This window comes from Nannospalax galili, unplaced genomic scaffold (assembly GCF_000622305.1).
Source record: "Nannospalax galili isolate Female #2095 unplaced genomic scaffold, S.galili_v1.0 scaffold120, whole genome shotgun sequence".
In the NCBI taxonomy this organism is placed as follows: Eukaryota; Metazoa; Chordata; class Mammalia; order Rodentia; family Spalacidae; genus Nannospalax; species Nannospalax galili.
The window spans coordinates 5,425,857-5,449,673 of NW_008350324.1; the positions used below are offsets into that span (position 1 = coordinate 5,425,857).

At 40.4% G+C, this 23,817-nt stretch overlaps 2 protein-coding genes and 1 pseudogene across 5 annotated transcripts in view; 1 reads left to right on the plus strand and 2 right to left on the minus strand.

Annotated features, from left to right (window-relative positions):
• Tmem116 (transmembrane protein 116) overlaps positions 1-5,687 on the plus strand; it is a 6,856-nt gene extending 1,169 nt beyond the window's left edge. The window contains 3 exon segments of the mRNA XM_008847517.2: positions 2,885-3,026; positions 4,357-4,430; positions 5,279-5,687. Of these exon segments, the coding sequence (XP_008845739.1) occupies positions 2,885-3,026; positions 4,357-4,430; positions 5,279-5,485 (423 nt within the window). The 3' untranslated portion in view covers positions 5,486-5,687.
• A 5,438-nt stretch (positions 5,688-11,125) lies between these two features.
• On the minus strand, positions 11,126-15,433 carry LOC103745569 (annotated as a pseudogene).
• A 4,493-nt stretch (positions 15,434-19,926) lies between these two features.
• Mapkapk5 (MAPK activated protein kinase 5) overlaps positions 19,927-23,817 on the minus strand; it is a 34,234-nt gene continuing 30,343 nt past the window's right edge. For 2 of the 4 annotated variants that reach the window (XM_008847521.3, XM_008847519.3), the window contains exons 13-14: positions 22,607-22,711; positions 19,927-20,126 (exon numbers count right to left, since the gene is read on the minus strand). In XM_008847521.3, coding sequence (XP_008845743.1) covers positions 20,032-20,126; positions 22,607-22,711 — 200 coding nt within the window. In that variant the 3' untranslated portion in view covers positions 19,927-20,031. Of the gene's footprint in view, positions 20,133-22,606; positions 22,712-23,817 lie in introns of all 4 variants that reach the window. The other 2 variants (XM_008847520.3, XM_008847518.3) reach the window with 1 other exon arrangement.

A 23,817-nucleotide genomic window follows, 5' to 3' on the forward strand; every position in this document is an offset into this window, starting at 1 on the left:
GGGGATCCAACAGCCTCTTCTGTCCTCCGCAGGCATTGCACGACATGGGTGCACTTACCTACATGCAGGCAATACATGAATACACATAAAATAAAAATAATAAATAAATTTTTTAAATTAAAAAAAAATTTTTTTTTGGTCTTTTTGAGACAGGGACCCAGGTGACCTGGAACTCACTATGTAGACCAGTCTGGCCTTGAACTCACAGAGATCTGCCTGCCACTACCTCCCTCTGCTGGGACTAAAGGCATATGCCACCATGCCTGACCAAATTTTTTTTTTTAAAGAGAAAGTAGAGGCCAGGTGTGGTTGCACACACCTTTAATCCCAGAACTCCAGAGGCAGAGGCAGGCGGATCTCCATAGTGAATCCAAGACAACTGGGGCTACAAGGAGACCCTGTCTCAAAAAGACCAAAAAAAAAAGTAGTTAAGAGATGTTGACAGTGTAATTATTGCCTTAAGTTTCTTGAGCTTCCTAAAATCAAATAATAAGCAGGAAGAATAGCTTGTATCAGTTATGTGAAAATTATGCTCACTCTATAACTTAATCCCCAGGAAGGACCAGAGCAGAATACTCATGTGACTCCAATGTGTCTTTTGTACAGATGACATTCTGGAACATGGGACAAGTGCTTTGATTTAATTTCCCAGATTATGAAAGCATGTTCTTAATTCCTTTCAGCTAAAGTTCACATTTGTGTTATGTCTAGCTGGACTTATATGGCTCATGCAGTTATCATTTACTTATCTGATATCACCAGAATGGTGTATAATTAAATTGATCGGCTAACTGAGAGTAAGTTCTGTATGCGTAACTGCCCAGTACAAAGCAGAAAGTGAATGTACCTTTATTTGATGTATCTGCCTACTTTTCTGAATCATTTTCTCTTCTCCCATAATTCTAGTTTAGGAGTTACAAGCTAGCCACTACAAATCAAATTTATCCTGCGGTGTTTCTTTTGTTAGCACTTGTGAACCAATATGATTATGGGGAACATTGTTTGACAGTTCAGAAATAAGTTACGGAAGTAGCCTGGCTCAACTCAATGACTTTGTTTATATTAAAATGACTTTAAAGACTGGGCATGGTGCCGCATGCAGAAGCAGGCAGATCTCTGTGAGATCAAGGCCAACCTGGTCTACATAGCGAGTTCCAGACCAGCTGGGGCTACAAGGAGACCCTGTCTCAAAAAGACAAAAAAAATGGCTTTGATGACTTATTTTGTAATTGATTAACAACAGAGATGAGCCCCTGAATTTTCAGGCTAGGCACCTTGAAAATTACTGTTTGCTTCTTTAAGGGAGCCCAGGCTTTAGTGGGCATTCAGAATTTGCAATTTACTTTTGGGGGTGTTTTGTTGTTGTTGTTGTTGGTTGGTTGTTTTTATTTGCCTTTTGAGATAGGATCTCCTGCAGTCTAGCTGACCTCAAATTTGTTATTTAACCAGGCATGACCTTGGAACTCCTAATCTGTTTGCTACTACCTCCCAAGTGTTGGGATTACAGGTTTCTACCAGGTCTGAATAACTTTTTTTTTGAGACTGACTCACTGTGTAGCTCTAGCTACATCTCCCAGTGTGGGATTATATCATGCTCAGCTCCAGATTACTTTTAGCTCAAGAGATAGCTGATTCAGTTCCAGACATAAATATTCTCAAGTTAAATGTGCTCCCTTGGCTGTTCCGTCAGTGAGGAAAGGAGGCTAAGGCTAAGCTTGATTAACTGAAATATTAAACAGTGATCTGAGCCATTGGTACAAAGATTCAGATTTGATAAAATTTGTTACCAAGATTATTATCAAATTTGCCCTAAACAAAATGTTGGACATCTGACCTGATTTGAATTTTTTTTTTGAAACAGGGTCTCCCTGTAGCCCCAGCTGTCCTGGAACACACTGTGTAGACCAGGCTGGCCTTGAACTCACAGAGATCCACCTGCCTCTGCCTCCCAGGTGCTGGGACTACAGGCCTGTGCCACCACACCTGGCATGATTTGAATTTCCTTATTAGCTAATTCTTGTTCAAATAGCTGGCAAATGGAGGGGAAAACAATCTACTTTCCATATAACAACAGGAATAGATTTTCTAACACTTTTTGCTAAGAGCTAAGAATTTAAACCTAGCCATTACGCTGATGTATTTAAGTATATTAAGCATAAAACACGTTATATAAAAATCTCAGCTGGGCATGGTGGCTCATGCCTTTAATCCTAGCACTTGGGAGGCAGAGGCAGGCAGATCTCTGTAAGTTCAAGGCCAGCCTGGGTCTACATAGTGAGTTCCAGGCCAGCTGAGGCTACACGGAAACCCTGTCTCAAAAAGACAAGAAGAAAAAAACTCTAATATTTTAAAAGATGGTCTGCCTGGCACGTACTTTTAACTTCCTGTGTGGGATGGGACTGTAACTCATTAGTAGAGTGCTTGCTTCTCGTGTACAAGTCTATGGGTTTGATTTCTAGTTCTACAAGAAAGCAACAAAACAAGCCTAACATCAACACCAAAAACTTCTCATTTAACTTTAGATAGATAGATAGATAGATAGATAGATAGATAGATAGATAGACAGACAGACAGACAGACAGACAGACAGACAGACAGACAGATAGATAGATAGATAGATAGATAGATAGATAGATAGAGTGATTTGCTTAAGGAAGAGCTGGATATTGATATAATGTTCATATATTGAACATAATAACGAAAAGTTTGGTTTATCTGTCCGTTTTCCTGGCCAAGTAAAAGTTCAATCTGGGTAATTCGCCAAACTGGTCTCAGGATAAAGATAGGAAGTCTTTCCTGCTTCAAGTTCCTTAGGAATGATCCTTCTATAATGGTGGGATGTTTTATGAAGCCACAGACTGCTCACTACTGCACTCATGTTTAGGTCCTACTTCTCCATGCCCAAACATATAAGAAGCTTGTTAAATCGACAGGATTTCTGGGGAGTGAACAATGGGCAGTGATTCACATTGTAGATCAGCAAATGCGCTTCTACTCATTGGCCTCTTTGTGCTGCTGGGGCCCAGGTTGGTATCTGAGTAAAAAGAGTTGGGCAGTGAAGAGGGCAACTATTGGGTTCACCAAACAATGGGATCTCACCAAAATTATGACTTTAGATTCCTGTCCAACTTGTAAAATAAATGTATTTATTTATTTTTGTTTTGTTTTTTTGAGACAAGGTCTCACTGTATAGCCCTGGCTGGCTATATAGATCAGGCTAGCCTCTTCTTAAATTTTAGAAATTAAGATAAACATATAGTGCAGTAGCAGAAGTTGTAAAGTAGCCAAAGCCACATGTTTTTATTTACTCATCTATGGCTGTTTACTATATTTTGTATCAGTGTTCTTAAAGATTTATAGATTAGGAGCTGAAGAGATGGCTCAGCGGTTAAGAACACTAGTTGTTCTTGCAGAGGACCCGGGTTCAAATCCCAGCACCCATATGGTAATTAACAACTGTCCCTAGCTCCAGTCCCAGGGGATCCAACAGCCTCTCTGACCTCTGCAGGCATTGCATGACACAGATGCACTTACCTACATGCAGGCAATACATGCATACACATAAAATAAAAATAATAAAATTTAAAAATATTGATAGATTACCTTAGTCTTCATTAAAAAAGCAAAAAATCAAACAATAACAAAAAATAGACAAGAGTAAATAAAACATTTAAAAAGACAGACATGCAACCTGTTCTGACAGAACTCAGATGTTAACATCTCCCTTTCCTTCTGTATAAGTTAGTAGTAGAGATCAGATTTGTTGATGTCTATAAAGAGCTTAGGAAATTCTGAAATGCTAAAAAGTATAAATTATAAATTATCTTTCTTTTCTTTTCTTTTTTGTTGGACACAGGGCTTCCCTAGTCCCAGCCTGCCCAGAATCACTATGTAGACAAGGCTGCCCTTGATCTCATGGAGATCCACCTGCTTCTGCCTCTTGAGTGCTGAGATTAAAGGTACATGCCACCACACCCAGAATACATTATTATATTTCTATAGCATACCCTGCCACAATTATCACACTAATATTCTGCAACCTTTGTTTTATTTTTTGAGACAGAGGATCTCACTATGTAGCCCAGGCTGGCAGCCTTGAACTCATATCAGTCCTTCTGCCTCAGTCACTTAAACCCTGAGATTACAGATGTGCCCCACTGCACTAACTGCATAATCTGAAAATTTTAATTGGTAAGAACTATAAATCAGAGGCCAAGGCTCGGAGATTTTCACAACTGATTGGTCTCACTGTGCCCATCATTTCCATTCCTGCAGTGTTCAGTCATGTGCACTAAGGAAATCTGTGCTTTGGGCACTGAGAACTAACCACAGGATTTACACCTTGTGTATTCACAGCTGCCACACTTATGATCACAATGCTGACCAAGCCACAGGACACCATGCTACACATGGCCCTCTATGTGCTCCAGGTAACACCTTCAAAAGCCAAAATCTTTTTTTCCTATTCCTTTGTATTCTATTCTCTTACATTGCTATTATAAATACATTTTCCCTCAATGTATTTATTTGTGCACTGCAAAAGAAAACATATATTATTTATGTTTATTTATGAAGAATATAAAATTTTCCTCAGAGCAAAACAGTAAAAGTGTTTTTGTATATATTCTGGAGCATGTGTATCTCTGAACAACTTTGCTTTATCAATGTGTTAAAGAGATGATCAGGGTCGGGCATGGTGGCACACGCCTTCCTTTAATCCCAGCACTGGAGGCAGAGGCAGGTGGATCTCTGTGAGTTCAAGGCCAGCCTGGTGTACATAGTGAGTTCCAGGAAAGCTGGGACTACAGGGAGACCCTGTCTCAAAAAAAAGATCGAAAAAAAAAAAAAAAAACAGATGGTCAGTAGAAAAACAAGATACGCCAGGGTTTAGTCTTGTGAAACACTTGTAGTGATAATTCTCTCCAGTGCATTAAATGACATATATTAGCTGTTCATAGCAAATTCTGGGTGGTAATATTCTCCCCTTTCCTCTATTATCAGATTGAAGAAAACTAACTATACTTATATAGGATAGTTTCCTTTGAGAAATCAGTAGGTAAGGAGAGGAATTGAAGACTTTTCATTATCCTATGGATATACTAAGAAATATAGCTGTTAGCCATCCACAGCAAAGTATGAATAGTGTGAAGAATTAGTCTAGGAAGACCTAAATATATATTTATCCACATACATGCTTTATAGATAAGGGCTAAGGAGATTATTTCTGGATCTCAGCAAACCTGAAGGATAGGCTCCATCACCTCTCCATCTCCTCCAGGCTCTAACAGCGGTATCCCAGGGTCTGCTCAACTGTGGAATATATGGCTGGACACAGTACAAATTCTACCAACTAAAGCAAGAGTCTCGATGTGATGCGGATACTCAGACACCACTGTTGTGCTCGCAGAAGAGAGTTTACAACAAGAGCCTAGATCCGCTGGAGTCCTCATTTGCTTTTGCTACCAGTTCCTCTATGATTCTTTGAAACTATGAAACTGGAACATCCAGATGGATGAAACAACTGGAGATGTTTCATATGAATGGATTCTGAAGATCTTTGGGAAACCATATCCTCCATTTTTTCTAACCATGACCTAGACTGAAGAACTGAAAGGGAATATAGGGCCATGTTAGTAGCTATTCTAGGTGAATTAGGGAAGATCCTTCTAGTTGCTCTTTCAGGGAGATAAAGCCACTTTCCATCTAATAGACTCACTACCTTGACAAATATTAGATTTGTCTACTACATTTCTTCAAGAAAAAATAAATTTCAGGTTACTGTGTACATGTGTCATTTCCAGATTCTGCTCCACAACTGCAGGGGAAATAGACATGTAATGGCTTGCTCATGTCTGGCCAGTGCTGTTGTACTAATGCTGGGTGTGGGATCAAGGCCTCTCCCATGCTAGCCAGATGCTCTGTTACTAAGTATTCTCCTAGTCCTTAATATTCTTCAAATTATGTGATATAGCAGTTTTTATATAAAATTTTATTTAAAAATAGAAGATTTGGTGGCTGTGTACAACAGGAGTATTCATGGCTAAGCAAAACATCTTCTTTGACCATTACAGCTGTGGCAAGCAGAATCATGTATCTTATTCAAGGTTAGGGTTATTCAAGAGGTAGTAGTGGTGATAGTGGAGGTTGGTCACAGTTGATACAGAAACCACATGTGTAAAGGTTTCAGATCACAGGAAGGCAATGGCAGCAGTAACCACAGCCCAGCCAGTACCAGCATCCTCAGTATTCCTAAAGACAATATTCTTGATCTCTACCAGGCCTGAGGCAGCTATTTGGCTTGTTCCAGGATATAGACTGTCAGTTCAGTGACAGAATGGTATAGAAGCAGGGTACAATGATTGACTGTGATAGCTACTCTGGTGTCTGCATCAGCTACTGAAATGGTGACTGCTGGATTGGGCTCCACTGATACGTGTGGATATTGGGATTCAGTGGGCTCCTCTGGAAGGGTTCCAGGGTCTTGTGTCCCAGAACAAAGAATTTCACAGAGACATATGGAGAATAGCAAGCAAGTGGAATTTATTAAGGAAAGATACCGTTCCAAGGGAGGAAGCAAGCCAGAAGAGAGAATTCATAAACTCAAATGACATTACAAGGATTGGGGCTTTCAAGTCATATTGTGTGAGCTTTTTGGCCCATTTACAGGCCAGGCTTTTTGATTCACATGTATGGCATTGTACTTTGTTGGTGACATGTTCTACATATAACTTCATATATCACATGTCTCATTAACGTCTGAAATGTCCCAGGAGTGCATATTTAGTATTAGAATGAGCCACAGGCTGCCTTCAGACACCCTATAGTGCCTCTTTATATGAGCCAGTAGCCAGATTTAGTCAGTCTTGGCCAGGGTTTTTTTAAGCTTTCCTCTTTCCCAACTTTTTTTTTTCCCATATGCCAATTTTGCAGTCTTTGTGGTAAACATTACAGATCTCATTTTCTTACCTATTCTTCTGCTTTACCGATGCTGTTCTGATGACAGACTGGCCTGGTCAATGAGACAGTTAGTGATTGGCTAAGTGTGGTAGAGGGGCATGATGCCTATCAATCTAATTTCCCAGGATTTTATTGGGGACATACTGATAGAAGTACATTACTGGGCAGCAGCAAGACCAGTGGATCCCCGTGATTTGAGCACTGCATAAACACACTTCCTCTGACCCAAACTCAAAAGTGGCCTTGACAAAAGTGACATGATCTGAGTTTCTTGAGCAGACCCATTAGTTGTTATCTTCCAAGTCAACAGACTTGTGCCAGCAGAAGCAATAGAGAAAGGAAAGAAAAGGCATGTAGACAGCGTAGGATAGAGTCCAGAGGAAAGTCCTGCATTCTGATTTGTGCATTTAGTGATATCCCATCGATAGTGGCTAAAGCCAGAACAAAATTCTGGAAACAAAATTAATGTGTATGTATAGGAAAATAGTTTAAATAACTATAGAGATACTAATATACTATGGAACACAGTAATAACAATAATTTAAGAAAAAATTAAAAAGCAAAACAAAAAGAATATTTAAGATGTGGGGGCTGGAGAGATGGCTCAGCAGTTAAGAACACTGGTTGTTCTTACAGAAGACCCGGGTTCGAATCCCAGCACCCACATGGCAGCTAACAACTACCCATAACTCCAGTCCCAGGGGATCCAACAGCCTCTTCTCACAACCGTGGGCATTGCACGACACGGGTGCACTTACCTACATGTAGGCAATACACACATACACACAAAATAAAAATAATAAATAAAAAAATTTTTTTGGTCTTTTTGAGACAGGGTCTCCCTGTAGCCCCAGCTGTCCTGGAACTCATTATGTAGACCAGGCTGGCCTTGAACTCACAGAGATCCGCCTGTCTCTGCCTCCCGAGTGCTGGGATTAAAGGCGTGCGCCACCACGCCCGGCATAAATAAATTTTTTTAAAAAAAGAATAATTAAGACTTTGGATCCAAAGGAATGAAAAATAATGGGCTTATTTATAAAAGATGGTCCCAAAATACCCATATATATTTGTATGACCATGCAAAACATACGGAAAGTTGTACGGTAGGCTCACAGTGATTTCCAGGAAACAGAATTGAGACCTATAGCCAATTAAGGGGAGAAAGACAGGACATGGTGAGTGAAAGAAAGATGTCATTTTATTAGATGAGAAACATCCAGAATAAAAGGAACACAGGATAGGATCCAGTGGTGTGAAAGTACTTGTGCTTGCACGTTCTGAAAACAGTTCAGAGACTAGGAAATAATGAATACTCAGCATAAACACTTGGAAGACTTCACAGAACATATTCTTCTAAATGGAGTTACCTTACATCATTCTTTTAAAAACTAAATATTTTTATTAACCTTTGAGAATTTCATACAATGTATTTTGATCATGTTCACCCCCAACTCCTTTCATATCCACCCCTACTTCTCTGCCCCCCAATGTGTCCCCTTTTTTAAATTTAATAAGCCATCAACTCCAATTTGTGCTCTTTATATAGTTTGTATGTAATGCCATCCACTGGAGCATGGTTGACCTACTAGGAGCCACATCTTTAAAGAAAATTGACTCTCTCTCCCCCAGAAGCCATCAACTGTTTATAGCTCCTCAGAGGTAAGGGCTCATGAACCCCTTCTGCTCCATCTAGAATATTGACTGGCTTGATGTTGTGCAGGCAATGACAGCACCTGTGACCTTCCAACATTCTTGAACCTCATTCTTTTACCTGGACCCTCAACCCAAGTTTAGTGACACCAAAATCCTTTCTTTGCAGTGGTCAACATCATAGCAAATTCAAGTGTGGATATTACTTTGTCGACATTGAAAACAGTTCAGCTACAATCCAAGTCAAGTGTGTAAATCCTGTCTTGATCATTCTAGAAAATCTTAATGTTCAAGATTTGCTTTTGTATAAAATCACACAAAAAGATTCTATAGAATTTTGCCTATACTTTTTTTACTTTTAAATTTTTTATTATTTTTATTTTATGTATGCATATATTGCCTGCATGTAGGTAAGTGCACCTCTGAAGAGGTCAGAAGAGGCTGTTGGATCCCCTGGGACTGGGGTTAGGGACAGTTGTTAGCTGCCATGTAGGTGCTGGGATTTGAACCCAGGTCTTCTGCAAGAACAACCAGTGTTCTTAACCGCTGAGCCATCTCTCCAGCCCCAACTTTTGCCTATAGTTTTGATTAAACGAAAAATACTGAACCTTTGAAACATAATTATGGTTCATTATGTCCACAGATTTTAAAGACCCATGATCTATTTCATGGGTGGAGTCAAGGCCAAAATATCTAGTCTGTTCTCCATGTAGAAGTAATGAGATTTTCTGTAACATAGTAGATGGTTCAGGGTATACACTTATGGGCTAAGAAAATGAAAGATTCCTCTCTAAACTGCTGAGTAATTACCTGGAGACATATTAGCTATACCATGAAAATGTGATTAAAGACCTCAAGATTGTGAAAGCAGGCTCCAGAGGCAGGGTGAAAACTTATTTTATAGTTATTTACCATTTTACCTATTGATAGAAGTGCTTTCCCCCCCCCCCCTGAAAAAATACTTGACTGAGTCTTGTGTCTCCTATCCCCACTCAACTGTAATGACAAGATTCTATTTCAGAAGTTTAAAGAGATAAAAGTTCTTTTTATTTTCAAATAAATGTAACACTTTGAGCTATGTGTGATAGATCACATCTTTAATCCCAGTACTCCAGAGACTGAGACAGAAGGATCACCATGAGCTTACACAGTGCATTCTAGGCTAGCTTCTGGACTACATGTGTAAGACTGTTTCAAAAACAAATAGAGCAGGCATTATGAACACCTTTAATCCCAGAAATTAGGAGGCAGAGGCAGGAAGATCTTTGCTGCAAGTTCAAGGGCAGCCTGGTCTACATAAAGAATTCTAGGCCAGCCAGGTTTACATAAAGAGATACTGTCCAAAATAAATAAAAACTAACACTTTAACATCATTGTGTGCAGAATTATATCCATCTGTGTTCACAGAATTATATTCATCTGTGCTCACTACATTATCTTATTTTCCTTCAACTGAACCCCAGGCAAGGGAGTATAGTTTGACTTTAGCCTAAGAGGGCAGGCCCCAAAGCTCTCAGTGGGATGAGAAAAGAAAGATGTCAGGAGAGGCCCAAGGGGGGGGGGGAAGGGGAGGGAAAGAGAGGGGGCAGGGAGGGATGAAGGGAGGGAGAGTGAGAGAGAGTGAGAGAGAAATTGAATGATGGAGAGCTGATTCCCCAGGGAGGAGCATCAGTATCTGCAGCATCTGTCTCAAACTATCATTTCCCTTTGTTTCTCTCAAGTCTGGAGACAAATCTAGAATCTGGATGTGACTCTGCTTTGGGGAACTAAGGGAAGTGCCAAATCTTGGCTGACCCAAGACAGCATGAGGAGGACAAGAGGTATAAAAGAGGCAGGGAGAAGATAGCAAGATGTCACTAGACTGTGGGGGAGATCGATGGGCCTTAAGGGGAAACCAACACACAGATTTCTGGACGCCTGCCTCATAATGCTTCAGTCATTCATGAGAAAGGATATACTTTCTAGAAGCAGTCAGTCACAGAACAAAAGAACTTTGTTTTGTTTTGCTTTATTTTATATTAGTCTCATAATGTGGCCTTAAATTTGTCCTTAAACTTGCAGTCTTCTTGCCTTAGCCTTCTGAGGAATGGTAGTATAGGCAAGGACCACCAAGACTATCTTAATGCTGATTTCCTCCTCCTCCTCCTCCTCTCTAAAGATATATTTATTTATTTGTGTGTGTGTGCATGCGTGTGTGTGTGTAGGTGCATGCCTGTGCAACATATATGGAGACCTGAAAAAGGTGTCAAGTGTCATCTTCATCTCTCACTTTCTGCCTGTTTCTTTGAGGTAGGGTCTCTCCCTGAACCTAGGATTTGCATTTTCTGAGGTAGGCTGGAAGTTAGCAAGCCCCAGTAATCTTCCGGTCTCTGACCTGTTTGGATTACAGATGTACACAGGATGCCCAGGTTGTTACATGGGTTCTGGGATCAGCCAACTCTGGTCTTCATGTTTGCACAGCAAGCACTCTTTTTTTTTCATTATTTATAAAGAAGTTTATTTATAAAGATATTTCCATAATAAACACAAAACACACAAGTTATACAAAGAATCTGGTATATGATGAAAATAGCAATATAGATCAACAGGCAAAAATTTAAGCAAAGAGTTAATAAAGAGTGAAATATAAAATAGACAACTTCTAAACCTTACTTTGTCACCCACACTGAACCGCTCTCCAGCCTCTTATGCTGGCTTCTTAACTCAAGAGCTAAAGTTAGGGTCTTCCTTATCAGACAGAGCCCCTTCAATACAGCTACAAAACAAAACGAACTCGGTAACTACACTACATGAAGAGATGGCTAAATGTAAAACAGTTTTATTTTTGTATTTAAAGATTCCCCCATTGAATACTTATTTATTGGGCAAATTAGAACTGTTAGTCTTATGAAAATTGTCCTTACATAATAGGTAGTTGTTACTTGAAATGAAAATCACAGTGGTAGTAATAAATTCAGGAACTTATAATATTGAATGTCAAGCAACCTACATGGAAAATGGCGTGCCCTGAAAAACAGTTTCTGGTGACTGAAAAAATTAGCCCAAAGGTAAAAGAACATGGATATTACAAAAAAAATGTGTAGTAAATATTTAATACATAAACAATTATTAACTAAAAATGAATGATAGAGTAGGAATCCTTCCTCAAAGTGTAGTTCTAGTCTGTGGAGTCCCAGGCAGCTGCCCCACTTAACCTTTGCTTCACTGAGCTTCTCATTCTCACTCAGTGTTTGAGGAGGCTCGCGTATCTGTTTCATGTTTCCCTACTTAATCCTCCTCCTTCCTCTTCCTCTTCCTCCTCATCCTCTTCCTTAGCTTCTGCTGGTGGGGATTTTGCACAAATAATGCAGATAACTGTAAATAGTACTAAGAGTAACAAAAGGATAGCAAATATTAGCAATTTTAAGTTTACTCCTGATTCTTTTTTATTATATCAGTATTGTTTTTGTCATCTGGATAGGGCAGTTTTACACTTGGCATTATAGGGGGACCACTGTCCACACTGCCCCCATCTCCTTCATCTTTGCAGTCAGGGGGTGCATAGCCAGGGGAACAATGGCAGTTCCCCAAATCATTGCAAATTCCATGCCCACTACACGACTCTACTGGATCACAGGTAGTCTTGAATGCAGAAATATCTTCACAAAGGAAATTCTTGCAAGCTCTATCTGAGGCACAAAGACTGCCACTCTGCACATGTCCTTCATCAGGGCTGTCTGTCAGTTCTAAAGCAGCCATACTCCAGCACCATTCTCCATCATTAGGGACCTGGATCAATATATGTCTTTGATTGGTGGTAAGAAAGTACCTCCAGTACATATAAGTTTCCCAACAGTGTATTGTTTTCTGAACACTTTGCATATGTTCCTGGAGACTCAGAGGAAACACCACAGTTTCCAAACCGGTTCCCTTTGCCATTCAGAGAGCTACAGTAGTTGTTTGGAGCTGACTTTGAAGAATACCCAGAAAGAACAGAGTACTGATAGTTTGTTTCAAGGCATTGACCACTAGAGCAAAGGAAAGAACCGTAACATCTAGCCTGTTTTCTGGGCATGTTGCAGAGGTTCCAGTACAGTATTCTGGGAGGTCACATTCTCCTATAGCAGAACGACAAGGCTGTCCCTGAACTGAATACTCACATTCAAAACAGCAAGAATCCTGACTACTACACTTTGCACTTTCCTTCAGATGACAATTGCTACCACAGCATATGTCATTTTCAGTCACTGCCACAATCACACTCCTCCCCTGCCTCCACAACACCATTTCCACACTGGGCTTTTCTGCACTTATGGCTTTGGCTCCAGGGCTTGTTAAATAGGCAGGCTCCTTTGTGGTCCTGGAGAAAACGGTGGAAGCAGTCAGAGCTGCAGTTGCTGAAGCCACTTTCCTTAGTAATATTCTCGTGCATGAGGCAAAAGTGCTTATCTTTACAAAGGCAGGCCAGGAGGTCATGCAGAATACCCAGGTTGTGCCCAAGTTCATGGACCATGAGCACTGCAAAGAGGAGCACATCTTCATGATGGAAGGACTCGACGGCTGCAGCAAACCCGCTTGAACAGGCGCCATCGAGAAATGCGTCCTGAGTTCTCTCCAGGGTGATGTCTGACGATCATGGGGGCAACATCATGCCTTGCCCGGTTCAAGAGCTGCCCGTCTCCAGCGGTTGAAATTCCTGAGTGTAACCTGCAGGTCCACTGGGACCTCAATCAGGTCACCCTCGGTCCAAATTTCCATTCCTGCCAGCACCACCGCTGTGTTTATTCCCCTAGTGAAGCTGTTGGCCAGAGCAATGATATCCCCTACTGCCCGGACCGTCACACTAACATTACTTCCCCGCATGTGGAACCTCTGGTGGTTGACCACGACAAACATCTCCACATACTTGGAGTGTGACCACAAGTAGGACAGCACCTTGTAGGTCAAGAGGCTTCCTTCTCCTTTGCTGCTGGCTGGCAACCCCGATTGTCTTTGGAAGTGACACTGCAGAAGACTCGAGGTTGACGTGCTATGGTGTACAGGATGTGTTCAAACCCTTTGGAGGAGAGCATGGGCTCAGTGTGGTAGGATGTTTCCTCCTTAATCAGGACTCCCCGGAAACCTGAACAAGTGTTGACAGAAACAAAAGAGTCTGGCACTCCTTCGATGTCACCTTCATAGTGGCAGTCCTGTGAGAGGAAAGGCATTTCTTGCCTCGGCATGCCACTGTGGTAACTGTAGACTGGAAAGTCATTCACAAAATAGTCTCCCTTTACCTTCAGGCGAACCAGCTGCTTCTGGTCCCTGCATCAGTACCATGTAGAAGAGCTTTTCTACTGGCTTATTGCTTTCCTGGACTATTAGCCTCTTAGGAATGATTATTTCATGGAAATAATACATTGATTCCAGCTTACATTACATGCTTGGCAGAAAAATTAATAGCATCAAGACCCCTAACTTGACAGATAGGTGTCCTGACACTAGTCCCAGCCTCAAATTCCACTTATGGGAAACCCAAATGTGAGGTGTTAACTTCCTTTGAAGTCACTGGACTTGTTGGTAAAGGCAGGATGGAAACAATCCCTCTTAATGATGCCACTACTGACATGGCCCAAACTTGTTGATAATATGGATCTATGCCTGTCAGTAGCTGTTCTCCCTGACAGGCAGATTTTCCTAGACATAGGAACCCAGATCTGTGCCTGCTCCTTTAGGGGTGGTTGCTGCCCAACACGAAATCCTGTGACTTTCAGGTTGTGTCTCTTCCTATTATTCCTTCTCTTTTGGCCTTCACTAGGATCTATAGTACAGGAATTCCCTTCACCTGAAAATACTTCAGTATTCCTTCATAAGTTCCTTTGACATTCAAGGAAAGATGAACCAAGTAGATCTGTAATGACTTAGCCAGTACTATAACTCAAATGATCCTTCATCTTCCCCAGGCCATGTACACCTATCTGTTAACCTGCTCATTCTTTCAAACCCAATATTCTGGTCTAGCAGGGGGGTGTGGGGGAGGGGATAGAGATTCTCTGAGTTCCTTGAACATTAAGAGTTCTCTGTTGTCCACTGCCTCTTTCCACATTTCTACAGTATTTGGGATGCTGCTCCTCAGTTCTCTTTCAGTGACTGTTTTTATCCTTCAATATAGGGATATCAGGTTTTCACTCATTATTCTTTGTTCATACCAAATGATTTTAGACATTCTATACCTGCTTTAAAAGTAATCCTTTTCTACCAAGAAATTTCCCTAAGGCACTGCATAAGTGTTAAATGTAATGACCTTATTTTCACCACAGAATTATATTAACATCTGAGATCTAAGTTCAATTCCTTCCAAATGTCTCAACATAAAAGTAAATCATAAGATAAAATAAACTGATCATGCAGGTCTTCAGTTACCAACCATCAAAAAAATTGAAATGGGCTCTCTAAAACCCTGTAAAAATCCCTCCGCGTGGATAGCCCTGACTGACCTGCACTGCCTATGGAAATCCAGGGCTCATGCTCATGTTAACTTCCTTGGTGCACTCAGCAGAAATTCCTCTGAGATTAACTAAAATAAAATTCTACACCTTTTACCTAGCATAAAAATAATTTTATATTAAGTCAAATATTTACAGCATAAAGCCTGTACAAGACATAATTACAGATAACACTTGAATATGGGGAAATGCTCTGCCTAATTCAGAAAAGAATTGGAGGCAGGTGAGGTGGTGCATGCCTATAATCTCAGTACTCAGTAGACAGAGACAGGATGATTGCTACAAGTCCAAGGCTACCCTAGTCTATATAGTGAGGTTTTATTAAAAAAATATTTTACTTATTTTTATTTTACGTGTATGCATGTATTGCCTGCATGTAGGTAAGTGCACCCGTGTCGTGCAATGCCCACGGAGGGCAGAAGAGGCTGTCAGAACTCCTGGAACTGGAGTTACGGACAGGTGTTAGCTGCCATGTGGGTTCTGGGATTCTAACCTGGGTCTTCTGCAAGCACAGCCAGTGTTCCTGAGCCATCTCTCCAGGCCCTATATAGTGAGTATCTAGGCCACCCACGGCTATAAAGTAAGACCTTCTCTCAAAAAGCACAAGGGCTGGAGAGATGGCTCAGCGGTTAAGAACACTGACTGTTCTTGCAGAAGACCCGGGTTCGAATCCCAGCACCCACATGGCAGCTAACACCTGTCTGTAACTCCAGTTCCAGGGTATCTGACAGCCCCTTCTGTCCTCGCGGGCATTGCACAACATGGGTGCACTTACATACATGCAGGCAATACATGCATACATATAAAAATAATATTTTTTAAAATTTTTGAAAAGCAAAACAAGGGGTTCAGTGGGTAAGAGTACTGGTTGCTCTTTCAGAGGACCTGGGTTCGGTTTCCAGCACCCACATGGTAGCTAACAACCATCTGTAACTCCAGTTCCAGGGAAATTGGACACCCTCTTCTGACCTCCACAGACATTGCATGACAGGAAGGCACTTATACACATGTAGGCAACATACATATTAATAAAAAAAAGAAAAAAGAAATTTAATTAAAATATCAAAACAAAAACAAAAGCAAAAGCCCAAAATTGAAACTAAAAAATAAAAAAGAAATTGAATGGTACCATCCTAGATATAGCTCCTTAGATCTGTCATCAATCAATACTTGATGGTAAAATATTTCATTAGCACCTAGCAAAAAAATTGACAGCCATCTCATAAACTCACTAAAAATTTTATAGTAATAGGGGTGGAGAGATGGCTCAGCAGTTAAGAACCCTGGTTGCTCTTGCAGAAGATCTGGATTTGAATCCCAGGACCCACGTGGCAGCTAACGACTGTCCATAACTCCAGTCCCAGGGAATCCAACAGCTTCTTCTGACCTCTGCAGGCATTGCACAACACGGGTGCCTTACCTACATGCAGGCAATACACACACACACATAAAATAAAATAAATTAAAAATTTTTTTTACAGTAATAAAGGTGAAGCTGGGCATAATGGTACACACCTTTAATCCCAGCACTCTGGGAGGCAGAGGGAGGCGGATCTCTGTGAGTTCAGGCCAGCCTGGTCTGCATAGTGAACTCCAGGCCAGCTGAGGCTACAGGGAGACCCTGTCTAAAAATGAATAAATAAATAAATAAAGTAGATAGAGAGATAAAGGTGGAATGATTTCCAGCTGAACTTCTTCTTCTTGAACTTTATGTAAAAGCAAAATCTCTTCAAAGTATTTATTTTGGAAATTATCAATTTGCTTTTTCCCTGTGTCATAAGTAAAAAGCATAGAACAAATCAGAACAAATTAGTTAGATCATTTGGAGGGGATAAACCACGAATCAGTAATGGAACAACACTCTAGTTTTAATTAAAAAATATATAATTAAAATGAAATCTCCAATTTTCCAGTTCTCAAGTTGAAACATTTTCTTCCATAAATACACACATGCATACATCCTGACACACAAGAGCTGATTAAAATCTGTGACTTCTTTGACCAGCACTACATACTACTCCTTCAACTTGTTCTTTCTCACATGACTGTAGAGAACATAAACTCTTTCAAAAGCCAATTCTCATCTACATGTTTCAAAAAATAAATTTCTGAGAGGCATTCTCCTATGATCACACAATGTATTAGCCAGTAAGACACATATTTGTCTGTATGAAGCAGACATAACTGGTAAGATCTAAAGGTATTTGAGTGACAAGTAATGGTTTTAATAAGCAGAAGTTTAGCAAATCATGTGGGAAAACTGCAGACTATAATTTGCTGCTTTGTAAGAACTGTCCTTATAAAGTTTCCACAGATAGTCTTAGGCAATAAAATACAAGGAAGATAAGGTTTCATTTCCCATTATGTGTGAACTTTGCATTATTAACAAAACTGACTCATAAAGTAAAGCAAAATTCTGGTCTAGGAGTATACAAGAAAATTCAACTTCAACACAGTGCTGAGTCTCTTACAAACTACTGTTATTTTCTGAGGAATTTTGTCCAGGATTAGACCCTTTTTTTTTGGTCTTTTTGAGACAGGATCTCCCTGCAGCCCCAGCTGTCCTGGAACTCACTATGTAGACCAGGCTGGCCTAGAACTCACAGAGATCCATCTGCCTCTGCCTCCCGAGTGCTGGGATTAAAGGCATGCACCACCAAGCATGACTTAGACCCACTTTTGAATTACAACATCCTCCAGGGTTTTTATAAACATCTAGCATAGTTCCCCTCTGTACATTTCTGGACATGGTTCTCATTTTGGAGGTCAGATAAATCAGCCTGAAGTTACTGAAACAGACAAGGGATGCTCAGAATTTTTAAAAGCAAGTATCTATCATGTCTAAAATTTACCACATTGAAGGGAAAAAAAACATCTTGAACTTTCAGAAGATACCATATAATAAATTTCAGAAGCTAATGGTACAGTCAATATACTAGAAGGTTCCTCTAAAGAAAAGAGTAACAACAGTAATTAATTACTATCCTGTCCCCATGGAATATTGGGCTTCTGCCCTAAGATAGGAATATTACAGGTTTTCAGATTCTAAAAAAGTACATTTCACTGAAAAACTGAATAGGCCCTTAATTTACCTATCTTGAAAATTGTTCTTACCTTCTTACAGGATTCCTTTTACAATAGTTAATAGTTCTCCAAGATTAGTGAACCTTACCTTAAAAAATACCTCCAACTGCATACTCTCTAGGAGAATCCTTCTAATAAGGTGATTCTTAAAAGATACTTGGGATTTTTTATCATATAATCCCACAATCAGTAACACATACATGGACTACCGTAACTAAATTCCACCCTGAAGACATACTCAGGGAACTAGAGAAGAGTGAAAATAAATGAGCTCTAGAGAATCCAGTTTGATTAAAGAGACTATGATTAGGTAAACTGAATAACTGAGGCTACTTATCCTGTCTGTAAGATGGAGTTTGCTTATTAGCTCTTCTATTTGCCAACAGAGGTACTAAACAAAAACAGCTTTTAAAAAAATGACAACCAGCCAGGCATGGTGGCGCACGCCTTTAATCCTAGCACTTGGGATTCAGAGGCAGGCAGATATTTGTGAGTTCCAAGACAGCCTGGTCTACATAGTGAGTTCCAGGACAGCTGGGGCTACAAGGAGACCCTGTCTCAAAAAAAAGATAAAAAGACAAAAAGACAACCACAGCCAGACATGGTGGCACATGCCTTTAATCTCAGCACTTGGAAGGCAGAGGCAGGCAGATCTCTGTGAGACAGAGGCCAGCATGGTCTACATAGTGAGTTCTAGTCCAGCTGGTACTACAGGAACACCTTGTCTCAAAAAACCAGAAACAAACAACAAAAAGCCAACCACCACCAAATAAGAGTTCTTTGTGCCTATATACATAATAGAAAACAAGAGGAGGGGGAAGCTGCTTTCTGGGCCATAATTATGTTTCTTGACAATGAAACATACTGAAGAAAATAGAGCTCAGAGGATGCCAATAAGAAACCCAGGCAGAAACATTACAAAGGAAAGGAACAGCTGTAAGAGAAAAAATGTTGGACCATCTTTGATGTTCAGTTTTTCGGGAAAATCATCCTAGAAAGGAAGCCAGAGGAGCAGGGAAAAACTGTAAGCAATGGAGCAGGTGAAGCTGTGAGGGAAGAACAAAATGGGCGCAGGGAAGGGAAAAAGGAGCCTCCAGCTGGACACAAAAAGAATAAACCCCAAAGAGAATCTCGTCCAATTTAAGGAACACATCAAGGCCCTTGTGGGTAAATGGGGACAAAAGAAGGAAAAGCAGAGCTGCTGCTTCCCCAGGAGTCAGCCTAGGCCCCCAGGATTTTTTTTGTCTTTCTGAGACAGGATCTCCCTGTAACCCCAAGCTGTCCTGGAACTCACTATGTAGACCAGGCTAGCCTTGAACTCACAGGGCTCTTCCTGCCTCTGCCTCCCAAGGGCTGGGATTAAAGGTGTGCGCCACCACGCATGGCACGCCCCCAGGATTTTTACACCCCATGAATTATAGCAGGCTATTGGCAGGAAGTATCCACAAGAAAATTTTGGCACTAGAGGTAATCTAACCAGGGTGCAGAAAATAAATATACAGATCAAATGAGATGAGATTCCACACAACTTGATTCACCTGTAACTAAGCAGACAGTCTAGCAACAGCTGGTCCTTTACCTACCTCTGGCAAATAGTTTTGAATACTTTATGACAAATAAAGCAATCGTTTTTGATAATACCATCTATCATCTTACAAATAATAGTCCTAAATTAACAGTATGTCTCTAGGAATTGAGCTTTCCTTAAAAGTAAACAACTATACTATTAGTAAATTCTGAACCTAAATCTATGTAGCAACTTTAAGCAATGTGGGATGAAATTATGATTTATTAATTTACATAAAAATTACTTTTTACATTAAGGAATAAGGAATAGTTTTTCAAATTATTAAAAAAAAAAGTTTTGAAGCTGTTATTACTGGGATTCCTGGGAAGTGATTTGCTCTTCTATCACTTGCTTCACAATTTCTGCCAGTTTAAGTCGATCTACTTTATCTGTGAATCCACGACCTGAAACTCAAGAAAGAACAAGATCAGTTCTCAAACTCTTTTAAGAGATGATGGACTCTTGACAAGAACCCAGTGAGATACACTAGTCTTAAATTTATCCACATCAGTAGAGAACCCACCCCCAACACTGATCAAAAGCAGTTCAGATTCCCTATTTTCAAGTAGCAATTGAGCAATTCCATTAACGTGGCAATAAAAACTCAAACTTCACTACAATAATTGAACTACAAATAGATCATTATAATATGTATGGCAAAGGACTCATATCAAGGGTATAAAAAAAACAACAAAAAACCTCCTACACATGTATAAGAAAGTTACAACTCAGTAAAAATAAAGGTCAAAAAATTAAAATAGGCATTCCATAAAAGAGGGAATTTTAAGTGGTCAATATAAAAAGCACATTAACTGTCCATCAGGGTAGTGCCAGCTCAAAACACACTGTAATACCACTGCAATCCAACTAGAATGGCCAGATGCAGAATGAGGAAAGGCCTCAAGTCCCTCTAATGAGAGTCTGTAAATTCACAATTTCAAAAATTCATACTGCTTTCAAAATTGCAGACAATGCCTGCTAAACTCAAGCAGGTGAATACTTGGTAAAATGGCTACTCCAATATATGACTTCATGCCTAGCATGGTGGTACATGCCTTTAATCCCAGGCAGAAGCAGGAGGATCTCTGTGCTTTCCAAGCCAACCTGGTCTATATAGCAAGTTCCAGGCCAGCCAAGGCTACATAGTAACACCCTGTCTCAAACAAAACAAAACAATTTTTCATAAGTTGTACATCAAAACAAACAAAAGTATTTCACAATAGCCTTTTTCTTATTTACCAAAACCTAGAAACAATCCAAAGGTCCACTCAGTAGCAGAATGGATTTGGTATACTCACATCATGAGATGAGTTATTGACTACACAAAACATGGATGGAACTCACAAATAACCCCGAGACAAAAGAACACAGACTGTCTAATAATTTTGTTTGCATAAATACTAAACTAGGCAAAAACCAAACAAACTGCAGTGCTAAAAATCAGAATTGCAATTAGAAAGTACTGAAAGACAACCGTGCACCCTACTGTATGACTGTAGGTGTTGGTTACTTGGAGTGTTCAATGAGTCAACACTCAAAGTACATACTTACTTTATCTCTGATCACTTTCCTATACTGATAACATATTATTACAAAATTAAAAAATAGCCAGGCCTGGTGGGGCACACCTTTAATCCCAGCACTTGGGAAGCAGAGGCAGGTGGATCTTTGTGAGTTTGAGGCCAGCCTGGTCTACATAGTGAGTTCCAGGACAGCTGGGGCTACAAGGGTCTCAAAAAAGACTAAATAAACAAACAAACAAACTTATGGGGCTGGAGAGATGGCTCAGTAGTTAAGAGCACTAACTACTCTTCCAGAGGACATGGGTTCAATTCCCAGCACCCACATGACAGCTAAGAACTGCCTGGAACTCCAGTTCCAGAGAATCTGATGCCCTCTTCTGGTCTTCACTGACTTTGCATGACACAGGTGCACTTACATTCATGTAGGCAAAACACTCATACACATGAAAAGTAAATAAATTGGGGTTGGAGAGATGGCTCAGTGCTTAAGAACACAAATTATTCTTGCAGAAGATCCAGGTTCAAATCCCAGCACCCACATGGCAGCTAACAACTGTCCAAAACTCCAGTTCCAGGGAATCCAACAGCCTCTTTTATCCTCCACAGGCAGGGCATGACACGGGTGCACTTACCTACATGCAAGCAATACACGCATACACATAAATATAACAAAAAAGAATGCATTTAAAAAATGTTTTAAAATCTTATGATGTTAATCTTGACCAAGTGTGTGAAAGGCCAGGCTAGCATTTTAGATTCCTTATGGCATGGTTCAAGAAAAAAAGCAAGGGAAACTACATCAAAGAATTTGCTCCCATCCTGAAGCATACTGGATGGAGCTGGCCTAATGTAGTCTACTAAACTGAAATGACAAGAATCAGTGACTTTCCTGGCCAGGGTAGGGGGTGGGGGGGTGGAATTTAATAGCAGCAGATCTGGCAAACCTCTTTAGTGAAATAACTCTAAGCTAAACAAATCATTAAGGTGAACTCTGTGGTACTTCATCCTCTTCCCCCGCTTCAGTGTGTACTTTCAATTCCTTAATGGCCTAGTGAACAGCCTAGTAAGTGGGAGAAGTATCTCAATTTTGTTTTGCTCAAGTGGTATTTACCAGACTCTTCAATGTTGAACCTACCCCATACGATTCACTTGATCTCTAGAAAACAAGCGAAAGGGTCGGATATCGAGATGATGTGCCTGGGCAGTTAAAGCAGAGTCACGTCCCAACACATACAACATCATTCACTCCCCATCCTCACTTGATGTGAAAAGAGACCTAGCTCAGGCCTCAAAGGGATTGTATGTGTTCTAGACATAAAGACTTCTCTGCCCTTCGGAACAAGCATGACTAAGGTCCTTACCATTCCAGCTGAAAGTTTGCAGAGTATCCCTCAGGAGTTTGCACTCACGGTTATACTTCCAGGCCTCCTGCATTACTTCATTCAGCTTCTCATCTTCATTTTCTCCTATTGGTAAAGATAGAGAGCAAGTTTCATTTATCCTGCAGCACCACAGGATTTTTTTTTAAATATTATTTATCATTTTTATTTTATGTGTATGCGTGTATTGCCTGCATGTAGGTAAGTGCACCCGTGTCGTGCCATGCCCGAGGAGGACAGAAGAGGCCATCAGATCCCCTGGAACTGGAGTTTTGGACAGCTGTTAGCTGCCATGTGGGTGCTGGGATTTGAACCTGGGTCTTCTGCAAGAACATCCAGTGTTCTTAACCACTGAGCCATCTCTCCAACCCCCAGCACCACAGGATTTTATAAAGTGTCAGAAATGGAAAGACATGTCTGCCTGCTTGAACAATATGACTAAGTGTATAGCCTCACTAGCACGGGCTTTCCTAACATGACATGCTGGCTGCTTCTGATCACTGAGCTCTTCTTAATTTTCCATTTCCACACAAATGCTTTAATAGCCCCAAAGTCTTAGTGTTGAAGGATGAGGAAAAGGTGGCAGATCAGCTGAGCAAAAACATCTAGCCAACCTCAGACCAAGACTGTGTGTTCCCTTCTTTCTCCTAAATTCACCCTTTGTTTTAAAAGCTGGGGCACATTACATAAGTGTTCTTAAAAAGCAAAGAATTTAGGAAGACAGGTCAACCCAACATTTTCTGACCTAAATTAACATGAAGCACCTATTCATTAGCTGAGAATAGCCTCTCACATCACAACTATTTGAATAAAGAGAGAACACACAGAATTAAAGCTCTACTCATAAGGCTGTGTGCAAGTCTAGTGACACAAGCAGCAGCAAAAGCTAGGTCTGAACTTGTGTTCTCTTCATATTCACAAACTAAAGGCAGTATTGCACTCTGAAGGTTCTGGAAATGGTGTTTATAGCCTGTAGCCTAACCCTGAGCCTGGTCACATTTTAATTCTCCATTATCTACTCTGTGTCCTCAGTGTCAAACTAAGACAACACAAAGTACAGGCTGCACTTGGTAATGGCAAGTAAGCCAAACTAGAATTTCAGACCCCAAAAGAAGCATAGCACATGTCTGAACTTGTACTGTCTATACTTACTAATGGGCAAAGATTGATCTATGTACTATTAGACTACATAG